The sequence below is a fragment of the Amblyomma mixtum genome, chromosome 4 (genome assembly GCF_055824585.1).
Source record: "Amblyomma mixtum isolate Tamu chromosome 4, ASM5582458v1, whole genome shotgun sequence".
Lineage (NCBI taxonomy): Eukaryota > Metazoa > Arthropoda > Arachnida > Ixodida > Ixodidae > Amblyomma > Amblyomma mixtum.
In genome coordinates this window covers 71,148,465-71,171,689 of record NC_143015.1, presented here as the reverse complement: position 1 = coordinate 71,171,689, position 23,225 = coordinate 71,148,465, and the positions used below count along the sequence as shown (strand labels likewise).

General features: G+C 48.9%; 1 protein-coding gene across 1 annotated transcript; it reads left to right on the top strand.

The window, feature by feature from the left end:
* The first annotated feature begins 308 nt into the window (after window positions 1-308).
* On the top strand, window positions 309-15,593 carry LOC149346901 (uncharacterized). The gene is made up of 2 exons (XM_089586757.1): window positions 309-519; window positions 13,600-15,593. Exon 2 carries the CDS (start codon window positions 13,681-13,683, stop codon window positions 14,731-14,733), a length of 1,053 nt encoding a protein of 350 aa, XP_089442883.1. The 5' UTR covers window positions 309-519; window positions 13,600-13,680; the 3' UTR covers window positions 14,734-15,593.
* The last annotated feature ends 7,632 nt before the right edge of the window (window positions 15,594-23,225 follow it).

The window sequence follows — 23,225 nt, the reverse complement described above, 5'->3', positions numbered from 1 at the left end:
GAGTGGGTATGCTACCTTTTTGACTTCAAGAAATGCTTCGGCGCGGCAGACAAGGACAAGACGAAGACAACACACCACAGAGCGCCAACTTTGGCCCTTTTTGACCTTCGCCCCGCGTCGCTGTTACGTCGCTGCCTACCGCAGCGCCGCCTTTGTTTACAAACGTGACGCGTGTCTTGTGACGACACCTTACAGCCACGCTCGTGAGATTGCCACCCAGCCAAGCAACACCACCAACGCGCACCGTCTACTCTTGCGTCCGGTTTCCTCGTTTCTTTCCCTTTCCCTTACGGCGTGGTCGGTATTTCTACCTCTTCGAAACTCCTCACATTACCCGGTGGTTCAAGGAAGGACACATCTTAGCCGCCTTGGTCGGAGTGTGCGTCGGGGGTCCTCAAGTCGATGCGCGGATCCTTTGATGACCTCCGGCAGGACTGCGTGCATCGCTTACACCTGTTCTCCAACCGCAATGTGCGTTTGGGCACGGAAAACGCCACTACGAGCCATCAATGACGAACGGTGAGCTTGATGCGAACTGCACGATCGGTTTAATCTGACGGTATCGACACGGTCAGTGAGCGTCAGCGCGTAGAGCGTCGTACCAAACTGAGGGCTTAGGCTATGATAAATTGAGGGATAAGACTGACGGTATCAAACCGAGGGATTAGGATGATGATATCAAACTGAGGGATAAGATTGATGGTACCAAACTGAGGGATTAGGCTATGATAACAAACTGAGGGATAAGACTGACGGTACGAAACTGGGGGATTTGACTGATGATACCACACAGCGATTAGGATGATGACACCAAACCGAGGGGTAAGACTGATGGTACCAGACTGAGGGATTAGGTTGATGATACCAAACTGAGGATTAGGATGATGGTACCTAATTAAGGGTTTAGGATGATGCCGAACTGACGGATTAGACTGATGATACCAAGCTGAGGGATAAGACTGATGGTACCAAACAGAGGGATTAGGATGACACCAAGCTTAGGAATTAGACTGATGATGCCAAACTGAGGGATTAGGTTGATGGTACCAAACTGAGGGGTAAGACTTATGGTACCAAACTGAAGGATTAGGCTGATTATACCAGTGAGGAATTAGGCTGACGATACCAAAATGAGTGGTTAGGCCGATGATACCAAACTGAGGGATTAGGTTGAGGGTACCAGACTGAGGGATTAGGCTGGTGATACCAAACTGACGGATTAGACTGATGGTGTTGCTGGCCGGTCGGGTCGGGGAAGTCGTAGCGGTCCACCTTCTCGAGAACCGGGCTCCACCGAGGATGCTGTTTTAGGACGGACCCCTCCTAAGCTGCACGTATACTCGCGAACCTCTAATGAATTGACGATTACGTAGGATACGTTGAATGGATTGCTCCACATGCTGTTCACTCGTTAAGTCAGTCGGGGGGTGACGTCGTGCACGTGTACTAACGCGTTCCGCCAAAGTGTGGTCGAAAATTTTCTATACTCCGGACTCTGTCAGGCACTTTCTGTGGCACGCGCGGCCCCGCGAAATTTTTTTTAGCACTGCTTCAGCCGCCGCATGCAATCAAACGATTTCACCGCGCTTTTGTCCTGTCCGTCACAGAGGAGGGAGCGTCCGGCGACAGCCTTGAAGCCTAGTCTTAACAAGTAAAAATATAGTAAAAAAAGAGAGAGTTTGTCCTCCACCCCCCCCCCCCCCCCCCCCCGTGAATCACGCCACGTGATAGCGTGTGGTAAAATCTAGCCACGCCGCGCGCGCGCATGCGCGGTTTAGTGCGGCAGACTGACTGTAGATCAACCTCCTTGCTGTAGACGCCCCGGGCCACAAGCCGCGCATACGAGCGCACTAGAACATACCAGAACCAAAACATAAAGAACTGACTGCGAGAGCGAAAAACTGAGGGAGAAAACGGCTTCATACACACTCGGCTTGCGAACGCTGGCCGCGTGACGTCGCACTCTCTCCTTAGTTTGTTTTTTCCTCCATGCGGTCCGCCGTCGTGCTCTCTCCATTTCAGTTTCCCTCTCATCCTTCCAGACGACACGCCTCCGCAAGCTAGCTTACCCTTTCCCCTCCGCTCTTCGAGGTCAGGCGAGTCGCGGAGTACGTCAGATTCCAGTTCCCGTCCAGATGTTTCTTTCTTCTTCTTTTTTTTTGCTTTTTTTCCTTCCCGACGTAATTATAGCGGCGCTTGCGTGCGCTTTACGATGTGATCGTGTCGTTGCTGTCGTTGCTTAAAACGTCGCGATACGCGTGAAACGTTGAGCGATGCCAACCGCAAAAGTAGTGCTGTGCGATGTTACGTTTTTGCATTCGCATCTCGCGTGATGCGGAGATCTTCGACATTACCGGTTGCGAAACTTCGCTGAGAGAGAGAAAGAATAATATTGAGAAAATGCCTACTTCTCACAGTGAGCGACAGAATAAACTTTATTTGAGAAACAGGTCTTGAGAGTTGCTTGACGAGTTCCTCATTCCAGAACTACAGTGGCCCGAGCTACTTCATGAACCTGATCGATGACCTTTAACTGATCTTCCAATTACACGCTAGTCAGTTGAGCGTCCCACTGTTCATGAGCCGTCTTTAAATTCTCAGCCTTGTTCACGCACCCCCACGAAACGTGGAATAATGTAGGACTTGCGTCACACCAGGAACAGGTGTCACGGTGTTGACTAGGATACATTTTGCTGTATTTGGGTATAGGTTTCGCAATTAGTTTGTATTTGGCGCCAGGTTACAGCATCTGCTGTGTGCACTAAAGCCACCGTACACTTAAGACGGTACAGCCTAATGGGTTAATTCCTAATATGGAGAAGGTCATCCTCTACTTTACATTCGCATTCGTAGATCGCTGGGAGTCCTCATACCCATCCTGGAGCAGAGGCATACCAAACATTTCTGGATAAAAGCATTTTTGAGCGGGAAACTTTTTATTAACGCAATTTTACTAACGCAATGTCACCCGACGGCAGTCTTGAATGTTGTTTTCTATTAACGTTTTTGCTATCGTCAAAAGCGTTCCCTACTGGTTTTCTAATTCGGTCGTTCCAGCGACGGTGGCGGCGCCACGCGGCTTCTACCGGAAGCAGCGGGCCGGTGATCGCTCCGCACGGCGCGAGCCGGTGACCGCAGTGGTTTGGAATGTGAAGATACGTGTCCAAAATGAAAATATTCTGCTATTGTACGATGTTCGAACATTCGAAAAAGCAAACATGTTCCTGCCAACACGTAAAGAGCGCAAAACGCAGAGATTAAGTGCGTTCGGCAGGTTGGTAAGGCGTTTCAGCCCCCTGACCCTTGTGTTCTTTAGCGACGTACTCTGTTGACGCCACGACAGCCCGTCGTCAATGCTTTCCAATTCAGAGTTCTGTTTATACGACATTCGTATGAGTATTGTAGCTACATGAAAGAAGTGCAATGCTTGATAACTAAACTAATGTGAAGTGTTTCGGTTATATATTGAGACGGATGTTTGCAGCAAACGAATATTTCTGCATCAAACGGGGCTTTATGGCGACAAATTGATTGCGAAATGGTGATATTGATGGCAAGGGAATGACAATTTCATCTTTGTTTCTCGGACATAGTGCGCCAATGGGCTGAATTACCACAAACGTTTGTTATCGGATGTCGTCTGCTCACTTGATCAGATCGCTTTTCCGTCGCTAGTCGAAAACACCTTTCAGCGCTAATTGCGTCTGTATTTATTAAGCTCGAATGATCCTCTGGCTGCCGCTTCAAAAAACAGTATACATTAATTTCATCTTCTATTTCCCCATATGTGATCAACGTACGCTACGGATAAACTGCACTATTTTAGTTTCGATACCTGGCCGCCGCCATGTTTGTTTTACTCGAGCGCCGCCTACCGCCGACGCCATCGTGGACTGATAATTTGCCTACGAAGCAGCGTGCGATCTCTGGAAGTGTCGTATCCTCCCGTTTTATCCCTGCTAGACCTAGAAATTGTGCGTGGGGGTTCGCCTCGTGTTAATCCACGTGTGTGGTATGCTATTAGCGACTGCAACAACTAACCGGGAGCCGGCGACCATTCAATTCGTAGGAGCGAACGATCAGCATCGATGAGTGCCATGCTCACAGTTCACGCGTGTAGTTTTTGTCGCCGGTTGCCTGTACGGCAAACCCGGTACGGTGTTGCATGTTAGAAAAACGAAACCAAAGTATGTTGAAACGTAAGATCGCCGAGAGCAATTGAATATCCAGTTTGCCGTGGAGCACAGTTTCTCATCTGCGCTCTCGCTGCCTGCTTGGACATGGCGAGTGTGACAATTTAGATGCAGAGCTTGCGTCAGAGTACCCCGTTCGCAAATTAAACACTTTGGAAACAACAGCGAGTACATGACCGAAACGAATCCACGTCTGATCACTGCTGTGTTTGTTTGCAGAGATACGTGCGATGGAACTGAAATTCGGTCCCTCCTGCCGCTTGCGTTGGGTTGTTCGTACTACGAGCGATACGAGCCAGTTCACTGAAAGCAATTCGCATTCTCGCTTATTCTGCTCCCGCCTGTATTCACTGGTTCACAAATACCGAAAAATGCGTAAATTACGAGGTCTGATAGGTTGGTACGCTAATGGAACGCTATTACCGCTTACCGGCAGGCCGAATCGCTGCACCTGTGTTGAGAATTCCAATCTCAAGCGGGTAGGGGCGCTGCTCAAGTCGTTGCGCTTGTTGTAACTCTGGCACGGTTACGCATAGTGGATTTTTATGCGAAGCATATTACTAGAGGTACACTACAGCTATTCGCCGTGGTTACGCGCCGTGCACACCACGTGACACATGACGTCACGACAGAGGAAGATGAGGGTCCACCTCGCGCCGTCGCTTGTGGTTGCACGCCGTGCAGACCACGTGGTACAGTGACGACACACCACGTGACATACCACGTGACACATGACGTCACGACAGATCGCCGTCACGCGCTGGGAGAGGGAGAACGATGCCATCGCCCAGACACCGGAATGTCCTCGAGCGGCATTCCCGCGCATTTCGAACGCGCGTTCACACTCGGTGTAGGTGAAACGCTCGCTCCAGCGGGCAGGCGGACGCGGCTTCCGTGGCAATCCAGGCGCCCACCCAACGCGCGTCTCGGGGTTAGTCGGCGTTCCGCTGTAGCCATGCCGTTGTCTTCCCCCACGACGAAGGCTTCTAGTGGTTGTATTAAAATGATCAAGTATTCACACCAAGGAAAGCCATGTATTAACAAGCCTAGCCATCAATATGCTTCGCATCTGACCAGGGTTAACCAAGTTAAGCCTCAGCCATTTTTTTGCAATGCATTCGATTTGATTTCAGTCTGATGATTTCATAAAGGCGGGTGTGGCGCGAAATAAAATTCAGTCGTAAGTAGGAATTGGTCCTGTCGTGTTTGTCTCACTTATGTCAACGTTTTTTTGCGCCGTTTTCCTCCTGAATGCTTTGATGCGTAAGCTTCTTATTGGCGCAAGTACTTTCTGCTCACCAACCACGCCCACTGCCAATGCAACTTGGGGCCGGCGGGAAAGCGGTGAAGAAATAGACATCGCAGACGCGCTGAGACCTCCATACTGCATTACATACGGCATTACATACATACATACATACACACACACGCATACATACACACATACACATACATACATACATACGTACATACATACATACATACATACATACATACATACATACATACGAGGGGGTACCCAAAAGAAACCGGACTAAATTTTTTGGTCGGCAAAGCTTCTGTGGTACCGCGTTTTGCCACTAGGAGCGCATAGAACGAACATTCCAGAGTCAGTAAGCCAAGTGCCGTCGTTGAAGGAGCTCAGACTAGTTCAGGCAGAGTTTTAAAGTGACGACTGTTTTGTGTGAATGTCGTTTTTGCAATGGCTGATTTTTGTGAACAGCGTGCGCCGGTGAAATTCTGATTCTTGCTCGAAAAAAGTTGAAGGGAAACTTTTGAAATATTAAGAAAGACGTACAAGGACGATGCTATGGGGACAACTCAAGTGTTCCTGAATAGAATCCTGAATCAAAGCAACAATCATGCCAATGGAAAACTTCAAATTCACCTCGCCTCAAGAAAGCTCGTCAGGTGAGACCAAACTTCAAAAAAAATGCTGATTTGTTTTTTCGACGTGAGAGGAGTCGTCCATTCAGAATTTGTTCCGCAGGGTCAGACAGTTAGCCAGGCTTTCTACTTGGATGTTTTGGAAAGATTGGGCAACAATGTGCGGTGGAAGCGGCCAGATTTCTGGCGGTCGGGTGACTGGTTTTTCCATCATGGCAATGCCCCTGCTCACACAGCCCTGTCTCTACGACAATTTTGGACCAAAAATGGCATGACCCCTATTCCTCAATCCTCATACTCTCCCGACCTTGCCCCGTGCTACTTTCTTTGTTTCCTAGAAGGAAAAAATAGGGTAATGGAAAGCGTTTCGCTGATGTTGCTGAGGTAAAGAAAAAAACGACGGAGACACTGTCAAGCATCACAAAAGATGAATTTAAACAATATTTTGAAAAATGGAACGAAAGATTCGAGATGTGTATCATTGCAACTGGGGAATACTTTGAAGGAGATTGAAGGTCTGTGCTTAAAATGTGAACAAATAAGTTCAAACAAAAATAAGTCCGGTTTCTTTTGGGTACCCCCTCGTACATACATACATACATACATACATACATACATACATACATACATACATACATACATACATACATACATACATACATACATACATACATATGCAAGAGCTACTCATGCGACACCCAACTTGCCGGTTTTATTAACGATATTCATGCACTGATTGACGCTGGTTTTCAAGTTGACGCAGTATTTTTAGATTCTTCTAAAGCATTTGATCACGTTCCACACCAAAGGTTGTTGCTTAAACTTTCCCAACCGAACATTCACCCTAATATTATTGCATGGATAGCAGATTTTCTCTCATCTAGAATCCAGTTCACATCAGTTAACAACTCTTACTCATGTTACGCTAATGTTACGTCTGGAGTTCCACAAGGCAGTGTACTGGGACCTTTACTTTTCCTCGTCTATATTAATGACTTACCCAACTGCGTGACGTCCAGACTCAGACTATTTGCTGACGATTGTGCGCTTTATCGATGTATAACCTGTAACACTGAAAGCCAGTTACTGCAGTCTGATCTTAAAGCGATAAGCACATGGTGTTCTAATTTGTTAATGCCGTTAAATCTTTACAAAACTAAGCTCATGTCTTTCACCAACAAGCCACGTATTCCTACCGCCTACTTTCTTGATAGCAATAGTGTAGAATTCACCACAAGTTACAAGTATCTTGGCATTAACCTTCAATCTGACCTATCATGGAATCATCATATTAATCTTACTCTTGCCTCCGCTAATCGTACTTTCGGACTTCTCAAACATAATTTAAAAGAGGCCGCGAAACATGTAAAAAAACTAGCGTACACCACATTAATTCGTCCGAAACTCGAATACGCGTCTGCCATTTGGGATCCTCATCAGAATTATATCATCAGTAACATCGAAGCCCTGCAAAACCGTGCTGCGCGATTCATCTTTTCTGATTATTCATGTTACACCAGCGTCACCTCATTGAAGACTAAAGCCGAGTTAGAAAACTTAGCACTGCGCCGAAAAATTTCCCGTCTATCACTCTTCCACAAGCTTTATCACCATCCTTCCCTTCATGATGAATTCTTTCAGACAACGCCAGTTATCTTTCCACGTCGCGATCATCCTTACAAAGTTAAAGGCATTAACTGCCAGTAATCCCATTATGCCTATTCTTTTTTTACCACGCACAATAACCGAATGGAACGCTTTGCCATCAGAAATTGCCACAGAATCTGATCTAAATAAGTTCCAACACCTTATTCACTCATGTTTCAACAAGTAAAAAGGTATTTTTTTTTCAGCGTTCTTTCTTCCGCCTTGTCTTCTTTTTATTTTATATTTTTGTTTTGTACTTCAGCGCACTTTTTCCAGTGTCGTCTTTTTTTTTCTTGCGGTGCTGCTATTTATTCTCAAATTTTGCTGCTATGTGCATTGTTTCGAGTCTTTCTGTGGATGCCTATTTATAAATATATTTTGTGATTTCTATTTTACTTTAGTGCAATATTTTAACCAAATAACTATGCTATGTACTTACTCCAACCCATGTAATACCCTTAAATGAGGGCCTTTGAGGGTATTTTGAATAAATAAATAAATATATACGCACATACATACATACATACATACATACATACATACATACATACATACATACATACATACATACATACATACATACATACATACATACATACGTACGTACGTACGTACGTACGTACATGCATGCATACATGCATGCATGCAGGCATGCATACAATACATGCTTTGGTTGGTTTGGTTTTGTGGGGTTTAACGTCCCAAAGCGACTAAGGTTATGCATACATACATACATACATACATACATACATACATACATACATACATACATACATACATACGTACGTACGTACGTACGTACGTACATACATACATACATACATACATACATACATACATACGTACGTACGTACGTACGTACGTACGTACGCACGTACATACATACATACATACATACATACATACATACATACATACATACATACATACATACATACATACGTACGTACGTACGTACGTACGTACATGCATGCATACATGCATGCATGCAGGCATGCATACAATACATGCTTTGGTTGGTTTGGTTTTGTGGGGTTTAACGTCCCAAAGCGACTAAGGTTATGCATACATACATACATACATACATACATACATACATACATACATACATACATACATACATACATACGTACATACATACATACATACATACGAGGTCTGTTAGAAAAGTATCCGACTTTATTTTTTTTTCCGAACCTTTGACGGATATGAAACAAGCGCGCTTGCCCCAGCCGACTTTGAACCTTCGTGCGCATGCAGGAATTTTTTCCGGCCTGCCGATAGCGTCAGTCGCTGGGATACAGCGTTTGAGTGATTCAGTGCGCAGTGCTCTCGTCGGTTTATTATTCCAAGGAAAAAGGCGGAGCGATAGGATCAGCGCTACTGCATTAAATTTAGCCAAAAACTGGACGACAGCCAAGTGGAAACCGTTCGGAATATTCAGCACGGCTTTCGGTGAAGATGCTATGAGCAGCACACAAATTAAAAAGTGGTACAATTGGTTTAAAGATGGCCGCACATCGGTGGAGAGCGAGCCACATTCCGGTCGGCCATCAACATGCCGAAATGACAAGTTCATTGCCGAAGTGAACGCTGTGGTGATGCGGGACCGTCGTGTGACCATCCGAGGAATTGCGGAAGAGGTGGACATCAGCAATTTTTCTGCACATTCCATTATCACCGAAGATTTGGTCATGGAGAGAGTTGCGGCGAACTTCGTGCTGCAGCTGCTCACGGTGGAGCAAAACCAGATTCGTGTTGTAGTCGCACAGGACATGCTAAATTCTACAAACAGTGACTCCGACTTCATCAACACCATAATCACTGGTGACGAGTCTTGGGTGTACGGGTACGACCTGGAAACCAAATTCCAGTCGTCACAGTGGAAGCATTCCATGTCACCAAGATCAAAGAAGGCCCGCCAAGTGCGCAGCAATGTCAAAGTGATGCTGAAAGCTTTCTTTGACTCCCTCTGTGTGGCACACCACGAGTATGCACCCTACAGGGTCAAACAATGACCAAAGAGTGCTACAGGAACGTCCTCCGTCGCCTACGTGGTGTTGTGCGGCGAAAGAGACCGGAGTTGAGGTCAACAGGAAATTGGCGCATCCATCACGACAATGCTCCTGCACATTCCTCGCACTTGATTCAGACTTTTTTGCAAAAAACCAGACTCCTGTAGCTCAAGAGACTCCTTACTCTCCTGACATGGCCCCCTGCGACTTCTGGCTGTTTGCCAAAATCAAGAGGACATTGAAAGGAGCGCGATTTCAGACAAGAGAGGACATTATGGCTGCAACGACAGCTGAGCTAAACTCCATTCGGAAAGAGGTCTTTTCAGAATACTTCCAACAATGGCAGCACCGCTGGGAGAAGTGTGTGGAGTCCCAAGGAGACTACTTTGAAGGTGATAAGGTTTCCAACGCTCCAGTTATGCCAGTTTTTTTTCTTCGGCCAAAGGTCGGATACTTTTCTAACAGACCTCGTACATACATTGCATTACATACTGGCGGCGTTTCTTTTTCTACTTTCGTCGACTACTGTAGCAACCAGTAAGAAAACATCCATGCCAAGAGGACGTTGGCGTTCCGTGCAATATTGCCGCTTTTGTTGTTCAGACGCAAACACGCGCTTCATGGGTGGCTAAGCAGCCGGACGTCGCTTATACGCGCGCTGGTTTAGCAGCCCAGGGGAGGACGGCAACAGTGGGGTGTGGCGCAGCGCACGCGTTTGAGAGTATTTCTCCCTCTCCTGCCCGCTCCTTGTAAAATCTCAATATGTAGTGAATCTCCGCCCACATCTTCGTTGGAAAATACAGACCGCTGGTAAAGCTTTTTTTTTTTTACCTAAGCAAGAAGCTAATCACAAGACGAAATTGTAGGCTCAAGGATCTTGACGTTTCTGGCTTCTTGTATATATCCAAACATTAAAAAGCTGATTTTGTTGACTGTGTAATTGGAAAGTGGAGTAGTATACAGGCCACCGCGCGCCGCGTCCAGTGTTACCGCCGACTACTGTTTTTTTTTCAATTCTGTCGGTATGAGATAAGCGCGCAATAAATGCACATACCGTATTTATCCGGGCAAAAGCCGCCCTCGTGTAGGCACAAAATATAGCGTCAGACAGCCTAGATGATTAAAGTATTGTTTTTTATTCAGGCACTACCTTAAATGCTGGGCTGTAGAATTTCCCTTTCACGTAAGTGCCGAAAGCGACCAAAATCACGAAAAAACGTGACGCCCTTAGCTTCACGTAGACGGTAATCGATCTCTCAAAATGAAAGTTTTCTCTCTTTTACCGCACAGAAACGCGCCGAAATAAAAAGAAAGCGAAAGCGCAGAAAAATTACTGTTGAAAATGTTTGTCGCACTTATTGTGCTTAGTCTGGTGCACGTCAATAAAAGTTTATTTCGAGCCTGTAATCCTGCCGATCTCAAGCATAGGCTGTAATTAACAACTGAAAATGACTTACTGTTGCTTATATCCCTTATAAAAATGGTCTATAGACAGTCTATAGACTTCTTATTGACTCTCTTGACTTCCTCTAGGTATTGATTTTTGTCTATTCATAGTCTATAGACTGTCTATATGGACAAAAGTCTACTAAAAGTGTATGGCCATAAATCTATAGATTGTCTATAGACTGTCTATGGAATTAGTATTGCCTATAGACAGTCTATAGACTTTATAGACAGAAGTCCGTAGACAGTCTATAGACTGCCTAAAACTTTTTTGTAAGAGATAGGCGCTAAATCGCTCACAGACGATGTCACAACGTCATGTAGCCGCTTTGCTTCGCTCTGTGCTATTAGCGCCATCACCGCCTCGCCCGCCATTTCGTACTGCCGTCGCGGAACCTATGGGAGCTGGAGCGACCGACTAGAAGTCTTAACTGTTCGATGCAACCGATGGAAACAATTCAAAAGAAATATTGCTGCATATCAGAAGAATGGACCATTACCTTCAATAATTATGTAAAAGTATTTTATGAGTTTTTCAATTTTCAAAATTCTTGTCCGAAATTGTTGGACGTGTGCAGGGGTTAAGCGATACGCCACTGCCCTGCGATGGCAGGTGCTCCCAGCGGTGGGCCTTGTGCGACCCAGGCTGCTCTTCCCGAGCGACCAATCATTAGTTTAAGTACCACTTGCCACGATGGGCAGTTTGCACGCTATCCGGAGGGAAGGTTGTGATCACACCGCAAGGCCACGTGACCTAGGTGGCGATAAAAGCACTCTTCTAACTTAAAAAGGCTATTTTTAAAAGTACAGGGTTGGTCAAAAGTTCCCAGGCCACATGGTCCGCTTTTCATGGGTATATCCTGGCACTTAAGATTCTGATAAAGCTATCAAGGTTCTCAAATGGTAGAACGGTCCTTCCCCTATTCTCTACAGATATATTGAGCTTCAAGGGTATCTCAACTGCCCGACTATGTTGGTCAAAAGCAAACCCTGTGGCCTTGGAACTTTTGACTGACCCTGTACGTGATGTTCTTAGGTGAATCACCCTGCGCATGCCCTCCTCAACTCTCTTCGGTTTCTCTGAGACGCGAGTCTCACTCCTCCTCTATACAGCTATGCAGCCGATGGCGCGACCTGTCCTTTGTGTTTTTCGTGTTAGCTCGCGACTACAAAGAGCAAGCATCAACTACTCGAACTTTCCTCTACAGTTAGCAGACCGCCGTCGATACTTCGGTCGCTCGCCTAACGTCGCTAATGCAGCCCCCATGCACATGGTCTGATTATGTCATGAGTTAATTTTTCCAAAGTGATGGAATCGATCGATGTTGGGGATCGACCAGACCGATGGTGTTGATCTTGTAGCCTTCTAATGGTTCGGCGATCCGGCGACACGTTGCGGAACAGACAGGACGCTTCTTCGGGACTATGTAGTTTATTGCACGAGCGCTCACCAGCGACTCCTCTCCGAACTCTCCCAGACCTCGCCCGGTCTCCTCTCCGGTGCCGGCCGGTCTCTCCGGACTCTCCCGAGATCCGATCTCCAAGTCGCCCCCCCCCCCCCCCCCCCCCGGTGCGATCTCCCCGGTCTCTTCGCCCCGCCTGACCTCCAATCCCGCCGTCCGATCTTTCAGTCCTCTCCCCTTGGTCCGATCTCCGATTCTCCCCCGTCTCGATCTCCCATTATCCCCCGTCTCGACCTCCCATTCTCCCCATTTCGCGCCAAAAACTCGCCTTGAAATGCACTTTCCCAGCATTCTGGGGACCATTTTTGTAACCAATAGGAAATGCGCTTGTCAGAGCCAATCAGGGAAATTTTGTTCAAACTGAAGGAGCCAATAGCACGCCAGTGTTCACGGGGTTGTTGTTTACGCGAGCACCGCCGAATTCCACGAAGACGTTACGCATTTCCGCTTGGTTACAGCACCGACACACACAAACACAAAAACACCAGCGGCGGCACAGGGAAGGCTAACGCACAGCCCGAACCGCGCGCACCGCCCCGGTCGCGCTCTCCCCCCTCGTCGCTCGTCTCTGAGGCACCCCGTCCGTCACGCGGTCTGCAGTTTAAAGCAATAAATTTACAAGCAGCCCCCTCTCGACGCCCCAGGGGTCCGCGCGTCGGCTTCGTTTTGCGGTTCGAACGCGACCCTGCAGGGCCTCGTCTTCCCGCAGCCGGCTACGGTGCAGTCCGCTAACCGCCATTCTTGGATGCACTTTACCACATTTGTTTAAAACAAACCCATTCGAATGGCGCCGGGGTGGCGGCCACTCGAGGAGCCCCGACAAACAGCTAACAAACACAAAACCAGACGGGCCAAGCTACCGGCTTCGGGGTGCGTGCGCGATGCGTCCCTGAGCCGCAACCCGGCAACTCAACTTCATGGGTCTTCTTTTACCCCTCTCCTGTGCAGTTCTGTCGTCCGGCAAGGCCTGGTGCATGCGGTCCACGGAGTACAAGGGGAGCCTGGTGGAGTTCTTCGCCCAGCCCGAAAATGAGCCCTCGAGCCGTGCTTTCGTCTGTCCTGTTACTGGCCTCTATGCTATCGCTGCTTTCGGCGGGCCCCAATGCATTTCCGGCTAAGTTCAGCCTGTACTCGGTCCGCAACACTTCGTTCTGCGCCGCTCTGGTGGACACCGGCGTCAACTCCACAGAAGCCGAACCTGGCAAAGCTCCGGACCCTAAGGCCATGTTTGACAACGCCAAGAAGCTGGCGCTGTCGGAGTGCCGCCACCCGCACGACTTCGTCTTCGTCCACCAGGGGCGCTACGTGCTCTTGTCCGATGCAGATATCAACGCAACATCTCTAGGACGAAACTATAGCTACACGTTCTGTGTGAACACCGAACACACGATCGATTTTTCATGTTACAGGGTTAGTGACCGGAAAGGCGTGACGTACTTTGTGGCCCCGACCGACTACGACCGAGTGCTCATTCGCGGCCCCGTCGGCTTCTACGTATGTCCGCAGACCTACGAAGCGCTCTACGGTGAACATCTGTCTCTGATTCAGGACGACCGACAGTGCGCCACCTTCCTGACAGTGTCCAGCTACGCCGTGCGAACTGACAGAGGCCAGTGCGTGCGCCTGTACCGCTACGCACTATTCGAGGACTACCCTGAGGTGTGGAACGGTTGTCAGCGCTACTCGGGTGGTGCCGTCAGGAACGCCTCCTTCGACTGCCGGTTCGGCGCAGCTCCCGAGCCTTGGAACTACCCGACGCGGGAGGAGGTCTCCCGATGCGCCAACTACTCTCGACGGGCGGAGTGCAGCTCGGTGCAGTTTGGTTCGAAAGCCGATGCGAGGTACTTTTACGCCGGACGCGACATGGGGGAGATGACACAGAACAAGATGGACAATGACAGCTGCCAATATCTAAACCCGGACGTCTACGAAATCGACCGTAGCTCCATCCCTTACGCACGAGCAGCGGCTATAGGCTTAGGTTGTCTTCTTCTGGTACTAGTGGTTGCGATCGCCGTGCACGCCTTCAGACGTGCACTCTTAAAAAAAAAAGTCAGTGAAGAGGTAGTAGAGAGGTATTAAGTGCAGCAGTTGCGAACTGTGACTTCGTTTTACTACTTTTTATCAGCTATTTACTACCCTCTTCAAGGTATAGTTTGTCGGAGACGAAAAGGGAGACAAGATGCGGCGCCATTCGACACGCGACAGGACCTTGGTGATGTGCGAGGATTGCTTATTAATTCGCAGCGTGGTAATCCCACTGTTAAGCCTGAACTGAAATGGGAATATGTAGAAGTGGATGCCACGTCCTGTGCATATTTACTCAGGGATCAAAATGTTGTAGCCGCCGCGGTGGCTCAGGGGTTATGGTGCTCGGCTGCTGACCCGAAAGACGCGGGCTCGATCCCGGCCGCGGCGGTCGAATTTCTTTGGAGGAGAAATTCTAGAGGCTCGTGTACTGTGCGATGTCAGTGCACGTTAAAGAACCCCAGGTGGTCGAAATTTCCGGAGCCCTCCACTACGGCGTCTCTCATAGCCTTAGTCGCTTTGGGACGTTAAACCCCATAAACCAACCAACCAACCAACTAACCAACCTTGTGCATGTGTGTGCGCGCGTGTTTGCGTGTGCGAGTGTGCGCGCGCGAGCCGACCAAGCGGCAGGCGCCCGCAAGGGGATCCCGCAGCCATCCCCCCACGACCGTCCCTGAACCGGGCGGCGGGCTGTGAGGTCGGGCAGCGCGGTTGCCGGTCGCCGTTTTCCGGGAACTCTCACTGTCCAAGGTCGGAGAGGCGGGAGCGGCGGCAGAAGAGGGAGAAAGGAGGACTCGACCCGGCATCGAAGGAACTGTGGTTTTGTGAGACGCTGAACGGAAAGTCCGTGCTTCCAATCTCACGTTTTCTTGTTTTACCGTTCGGCCAATTAAAACAGTTGTTAAGTTTTACCGGAGTTCCTTCTTTGTGAACGAAACTAATGAACGCGTACGTAGAGCACGTACTCTCTCGTACAATCATAGTATGTAAAAGTAGCCCTTGCTACCTTTTTACTAACCGTGGTCGCTGGCTACTACCTATAGTTAGTAGCTTTTCCTTTAACCCTAAAATAAAAGTCAAATAATATAACTGACTGTCGTCCGAATAAATTGGTTTTGTAATTAAACATTTTTGCAGGGGCATATGGTTACGTAGACTAAGCTGTTTCTACAATCTCAGCTCCATATTTAACGCTGGTATCTTAGCTCAACCGGTAAGAACCGCTAGCCCGTAAATGAGAGTATATATGATTTGCGTAGTATACATGTATAAGACTGAGAAAGATTTCCCTACATGTGCACGCGCAGTGCGCGAGTGTGACTCTCTCTGATTTGTGCTTTTCCTGCATTCTGAACATTTGTGTGTGCGATTTACGGCCAGCACGCTCTGATAGCTCTGTCTGGATTCGGGAAGTAGTCAAATGGAATATGAAGCTCTTTCTTTTTTATTTTTCTAGCACGCATAAATTTGACTAACAACGCCAGCACACTTTGCGATGAATCTATGCGAGTTTCTATCCATTTTCTTAGTAAATACTACTAGCTTCCCGTTACTAATTGCGGGTAGCAGCTGTTACTAATTCAATGGGTTAGTAGCTAACTAACCTTCCCGTTACTAACAGCAGTTAGTAACAGGGTAGTAATATATGTGACAACCAGTTACTACCCAAATTTATTAAGTACTGCTAGCTTTTTTCTGTTCTTGTGTGTTTGTGCAGAGGCGAACTATCATTCTGTTACAGACATTTTAGCAACACACCATAAAATTTAAGTTACAAAAGAACGCCAAAGGAAAAACGAAAAAAAAATAGCACGACAGTTTGAAACGTACCGTATTTGTCAAAAGTAACCAGGTTGCATGGTTCGCTTCTAGCTTGTATAGTGGAGCCCTTGAGGCTTTCATAGAGATTTGATTTGATTTGATTTATTGGGGTTTAACGTCCCAAAGCGACTCAGGCTATGGGGGACGCCGTAGTGAAGGGCTCCGGAAATTTCGACCACCTGGGGTTCTTTGACGTGCACTAACATCGCACAGTACACGGGCCTCTAGAATTTCGCCTCCATCAAAATTCAAGCGCCGCGGTCGGGATCGAACCCTCGTCTTTCGGGCCAGAAGCCGAGCGCCGAAACCACTGATCCACCGCGGCAGGTAAAAATATCAAAACGTGATGGAAGGCAAGAAGACTCCCAGTCCTTACCTTTAACGATCATTTCAGGTACAGGGAAGCTGTAAGGGCTCCACTGTACGAGCTAGAAGCAAACCATGCAGCCTGGTTACTTTTGACAAATACTGTACTTCGTTCCTTCATCAGGTATGATTGCGGGCGAGTTGTAGCTTGCCTTTTTAAGCCCTTGTTTTGTCAGTCGTCGGGTCACTGGCCGTAAACCGTAGATGTAAGAGGGGGAAGGGTTCCTAGGGAGCACGTAAGATTTCCCCGCGTCTGCTGAATATGCCATGAAGCAAGTAAGAGCTTTCTGCCGGGCGCGGCTCCATGTCCAGCACAATGTTGTCGTTGTTGTTGTTGTCCTCTAGATAATGGCGCATACCCACTGCGGGGGATTGGCCAAGACACAGGCGGCAACTGATAGGTGTACAAAATGTTAAACAAGAAAATAATGGTGGGGAAAAATAAAATAATCATGATAATGTTGTGTCCCCTTATTGCTTTTGTGTGTGTGCGCCCCCGCGTCCTCCTCCTAACGACAGTTCGCATCCTCCTCCTAACGACCACTCAATCCTCCTCCTAACGACCACTCGCACCCTCCTCCTGTTCTGGGAAGCCACTCCCTCCCGTGGACGCTTCTCAGCTCCCTCCTTTCTTCGGGCGGCCAGTTCGGCTCCTGCCTCGGTCGACGCTTGTCGCACCCTCATCGGCTTTAAATAAACGAAGTCTAAAAGTACCGTGTGCGTCTTTCGCTGCATTCAACACAGCGACCGGACACGACAGTGGCGACGAGAAAGTGGATTCGACCCGCGCTACGCAACGCTATTGACAAGCCATGGCTACGCGAGGGTTTCCCAATCAGATACCAGAGTTCAACGGCTCATCGTGGTCATCGTGGGTTGGACGCCTTCAGTTCTACTTTGAAGCTAACAACATCACAGACCCAGCCTTGAAGAGGGCCAACCTGCTGACGCTGTGCGGGGAGCAGACCTACGACACTGTCTGCGCCCTTATTCAGCCAAGCACACCAGCGGCAGTGTCTTACGACGACATCGTAAAAGCGCTGCAAAAGCACTACGACCCAAGGCCATCCGAGGTCTACAGCCGGGCTCGCTTCCAACGACGAGATCAACTGGGAGGAGAAACTGTGAGCGCCTACATAGCCGCGCTCAAGAAGCTCGCTGCCGACTGCAATTTTGGAACGCTGTCGACAACAGCTACCGGGCAGGAGGGAGACGCAGCTTCTTCTGCTAACACCACCATGCTTCCCTTGGACGTGATGTTACGCGACAGATTTGTGTGCGGACTGAGTGACGAGTCACTGCAGTAGCGCCTGTTCGCTGAGAAGGACCTCACATTCAGCAAAGCTTACGACATCGCCGTTCGAGCGGAGAGCGCCGGTCACCAGCAGAGAGGGATTCGCCGGAACACCGAGCCGGTACACCAGACAAGCAACCAGGTGCGCAAGCCTTCTGTTGTTGTAAAATCGGTCAAAAAGGCACAACGCTGCTGGCGGTGTGACGACCAACACAACCCCCAGGGATGTCGATTCCAGTCAGCCACGTGTAATTTTTGCCACAAGCGAGGGCATATCGAAAGAGCATGCATTACGAAACGGAGACTTGCCAAGATAAAGTCACCTTCCCAGCCTAATCACAGCGTCAACGCCTCAGAGAATACGCCGCTATCTGATCTCCATGGAACAACATCAGCAACACCATCTGTGTTGTACGACCTGAACACCATGAATCTCGGCACGCGGCCGAAGATTTTTACAGAAGTAAGCGTACATCACCAGCTGATTAAGTTCGAGGTGGACTCCGGCGCAGCCTGTACTCTGATCAGTGAGGACACGTTCCGAACTTCATGGCCATCTGACGCACCCGCCCTGCAACAAGACGACACGCACCTGCGAACGTGGTCAGGACAGAATCTGCCACTATTGGGCTCTGCCAACGTGCAGGTTAACTACAACGGCCAGACCCATACGCTACCTCTGCTTGTTGTGAAGGGCACAGGATCAAGCCTTCTAGGGAGAAACTGGTTTTCTCCACTAGGCGTGATGATATGCAGTAAACATCAAAACGCCGATGCGCTAAGCCGTCTGCCACTAGACGCAACTGTTGACGAACCATTTCCACCAGGAGACGTTCTGATGTTCGAAGCACTGCCAGAACCTCCGCTTACAGCAGGCACAGTTGCAGCATCTACGCAGAAGTGCGCAGCTCTCCGGCTAGTTTACACAGCTGTTCAACAAGGCAACGTGCATAAACTCAAAGGGGACAACTTCGACGCTTACCGCAGGCGAGCTACAGAGTTGAGCACCCATCGCGGCTGCATCATATTTGGGTCCCGAGTTGTGATGCCGAGAGAACTACGCGCACAAGCTATGTCTCTCATCCACGCCGGACATCGGGGCATCGTTGCAATGAAAAAGTGTGCCAGAAGCTACATGTGGTGGCCTGGCATTGACAACGACATCGAAACAGTGGTGCGAGAATGCAAGCCTTGCCAGAGCAGCCGGAGCGCCCCGCCGAAAGCTCCTGTCCCAGAATGGGAAAAGCCAGACACACCATGGCACACACTGCACATTGATTTTGCAGGACCAATTGAGGGCTGCACTTTCCTTGTGGTCGTAGATGCCTACACAAAGTGGCTTGAGATAAGGCAAATGGGACAGACGACTTCGGCAGCAGTCATTGACAACCTCCGATCACTATTTGCAACGTTCGGCCTGCCGCGCAAGGTAGTGTCGGACAACGGAACACCGTTTGTGTCTGCGGAGATCCTCAAGTTTTATCGCGACAACGGGATCTCATCAGTTACATCGGCCCCCTACCACCCAGCGACAAACGGACAAGCCGAGCGCTACGTAGCCGAGCTAAAACGCGCCCTTGAAAGAGATCAGACAGGCTCGCTGCAGCGCCGCCTTGCGCGCTTTCTCTTCAAGCAGCACACGACGGTTCAGAGCACAACAGGCGAGACCCCCTCGAAAATGATGTTCGAGCGTGAAATGCGAACCCAGCTCACAGCCATCCTCCCCGAGCCAAAGGCAGAGACGTTCCGGGAAGAAAAAGCAATTCCGCGCTGCGGCACGCTTAATGAGGGGCAGCGCGTCCTCGCCCGACAGTTTCTGAAAAAGCCACGCTGGGAGGAGGCTACAATTGTCAGACGCATAGGCCTGCGCTCTTGGCTCGTCAACATACATGGCACAGTAGCACGCCGACATCTCAACCAGCTGCGTAGATTTACGACGCCGTCTGAGAGCTGTCCGCCAGCGGAGAGAACACGTGCACCATTTTCCCACATAGCCTGGCACCTCTTCCCGGAAAAAGAGACTTCGCCCAGGACAGACCTAGGAGACACAGCGAACAACAGCCAGCCTACAAGTGTTTCTCCCCCGAGCGCACAAAGCCAGCGCGCCTCCACGCGTGAGCGCCGACCCCCTGCACGATACCAGGCAACTTTCTAAGGGGGAAGGAAGTGTTGTGTCCCCTTATTGCTTTTGTGTGTGTGCGCCCCCGCGTCCTCCTCCTAACGACAGTTCGCATCCTCCTCCTAACGACCACTCAATCCTCCTCCTAACGACCACTCGCACCCTCCTCCTGTTCTGGGAAGCCACTCCCTCCCGTGGACGCTTCTCAGCTCCCTCCTTTCTTCGGGCGGCCAGTTCGGCTCCTGCCTCGGTCGACGCTGGTCGCACCCTCATCGGCTTTAAATAAACGAAGTCTAAAAGTACCGTGTGCGTCTTTCGCTGCATTCAACACAGCGACCGGACACGACAGATAATAATAGCAATTAGGAAATAAATTAAAGGATCTCAGATGTGTAATTGAAATAGGCTAAACAAATGCTTTGAGGTCGGTGACTGAAATAGAGAACGGGGCTAAATATTCCACGTTTCAGAAAGCTTTCATTCCAGAGAAATAATGATCAAGAGAAAGAGCAGAGCTTAAGACGGCAGCCGTTTAGTGTCTGTAAGGAAGTTTTGCATGGCGGAGAGCACATTCCAGTTGCTGTGCCCAAGGGAGGAAGCCCCAAGAGACAGAGCAACCCCAGCTGACAGACTTAGACCAAGCTGTCGTAACGGAAGCTCCAGCAGGCGGCTCCGTAAAGAGGAGAAACGGCGGCAGGTCAACAAGAAATGATCTATCGTTTCGGGTTCTCCGCAGAACGGGCACAATGGGGAGACCGCCAGACCAGATCTATAAAGGTAGAAGTTTAAAAGAGGCACGCGACAACGTAGACGCGTGAAGGAAACCTCAAGCTTGCGTGATCGCCATCCTTTACTGCACCACGGGTAAAGGAGATGCCGGAATTCGGGAGAGGAGGTCAGAGCTGAAGCTGCGAATTCTTTCAAGAGCAGATACCTGCGAAACCTGACCGCGGTAATATATGCGCTGGGTGGAAGCACAGATACGACTGGGCCTTGAAGAGATGCCTTCGCCAGGGTATCAGCAACCTCATTCAAATGGATTCCTCTGTGCCCAGGCACCCAGACCAACCGTAATGAACACACGTGGGGTGGAACCAAGCATTTGAGTAACCGAAGAGCCTGAGATGTTGTAGACGCGGTGAGAGAGGAACACAACGATAATGAATCTGTCATAATTATGACAGATGACAAGGAGCTGTTTAATTTGCGCAACGCTAAGACCACTGCTAGAAATTCGGCCAAATAAATAGGGGTGTAATCGGGAAGGCGGAGTGAGAATGACCAGTCAAGGGAGATGGAGAAAATGCCAACACCGGCCTTTTCTTCACACTGTGAGGCGTCTGTCGCTATGAGCACATGAGATTTAAAGCACAGCAGGTAATCCTGCAATAAACCGCTGAGCAAATGAAAAGGCATTAACTTTGCATGTTTTGGAAAGATGTCATCGAAGACAATCTGAATAGATGAGTTGGCGCGTACCGGACGGATGTCCGAAATGCGGACGTTTAAGGGGTCAAGGAGGGATTGCACCAAACATATCTGAGGGGTACGGAAACGAGACCAGGTTTCGTTGAAAAATAGCCGAGGCTGACGAAGGAAGATCAAATTGGAAGCATGGAGCGAAGAATCGCACATTCTTATGAACGTTTTCGCCGTTAAGAGCCGAAATCTAGATGTCAATGATGGAGTACGCACTTCCAGGTACAAAACGGAATTCGCCACAAATTTTGGAAGGCCCAAACAAAGGCGCAACGCCTCCCGCTCCAAGAGAATCAAGGGGCGAAGTTTACACGCTGGCGCACCAGAGAATAAAACACAGCCGAACTCTAAGACTGGACGGACGTACATTCTATAAATCATAAGAAGTGAGTGCCTTCTCATGCCAGAACGAACACTGCTCAGCCTGCGCAGCATACCGACTGCTCGGACTCCTTTCACAGTGATCTGCTCGATATGGGCCCCCCAGGAAAGAGAAGGATCATAAATTACTCCGAGGTATTTGACACTTTGCCCTTGAGGAATTACATGGTTCCGATAAACAATAGAGATATTAACTGGACGAGAGAGCGGAAAAACCAATAAAGCACATTTATTGACATTAAGGGACAGATTAATGTCTCCTAACCATTGGTCTAGGACATTCAGGTAGGACTGTAAGGACTGGTACAAAGAGGAAATGTCGTTCTCTGAAGCAAAAAAGGCGATGTCATCAGCATACACATAGGTGGACACCTGAGGACTGCAGGGAATACTGCTGAGTAAGATGTTAAAAAGTACAGGGGAGAGGACCGCCCCTTGGGGCACTCCTCTCGCTTGTCGAAATTTGCTTGATGAAACACCGTTCTGAAAGCAGTAAAATTCCCTGTCAGCAAGGAATTCAGCAACCCAAGCCACAAAGTATCTCGGAAGTCCTACTGCCTGCAGTCTTTGCAAGAGCGTCCTGTGCTCAACGCTGTCATAGGCTTTAGATACATCTAAAGTAACAAGCGCTGCGTATTGGTTTCGGCGCCGAGCTAACTGTATGCGGCTCTCCAGATCGGTATGGGCACACCATATAGAGCATCCTGGTCTGAAACCAATCTGGCAAGGGTTCAACAACCCAGTCTCTGAAATAACAGACATTATTCTACCATGCAACGCCCTCTCAATTAACTTAACGAGATTCGAAGTTGAAGAAATTGGCCTTATATTGTCTAACACATAACCATCTCCCTGCTTTTTAAGCAACGGGATAATCTTTGCTAGACGCCACTCATTTGGAATCCATGGCCCCTTAAGAGAGTAATTTATAAGCGCCAGTAAGTCGGTGGGAGATTCCTCAAACAAAATTTTAATCATAGAAGAAGTCACACCATCAGGGCCAGGGGCCGCGGGTGGAAGGCGGGATACAGTGTTCGAGAGCTCAGTGAGGGTGACCTCCTCGAAATCGTCCAAAGTGGCAAG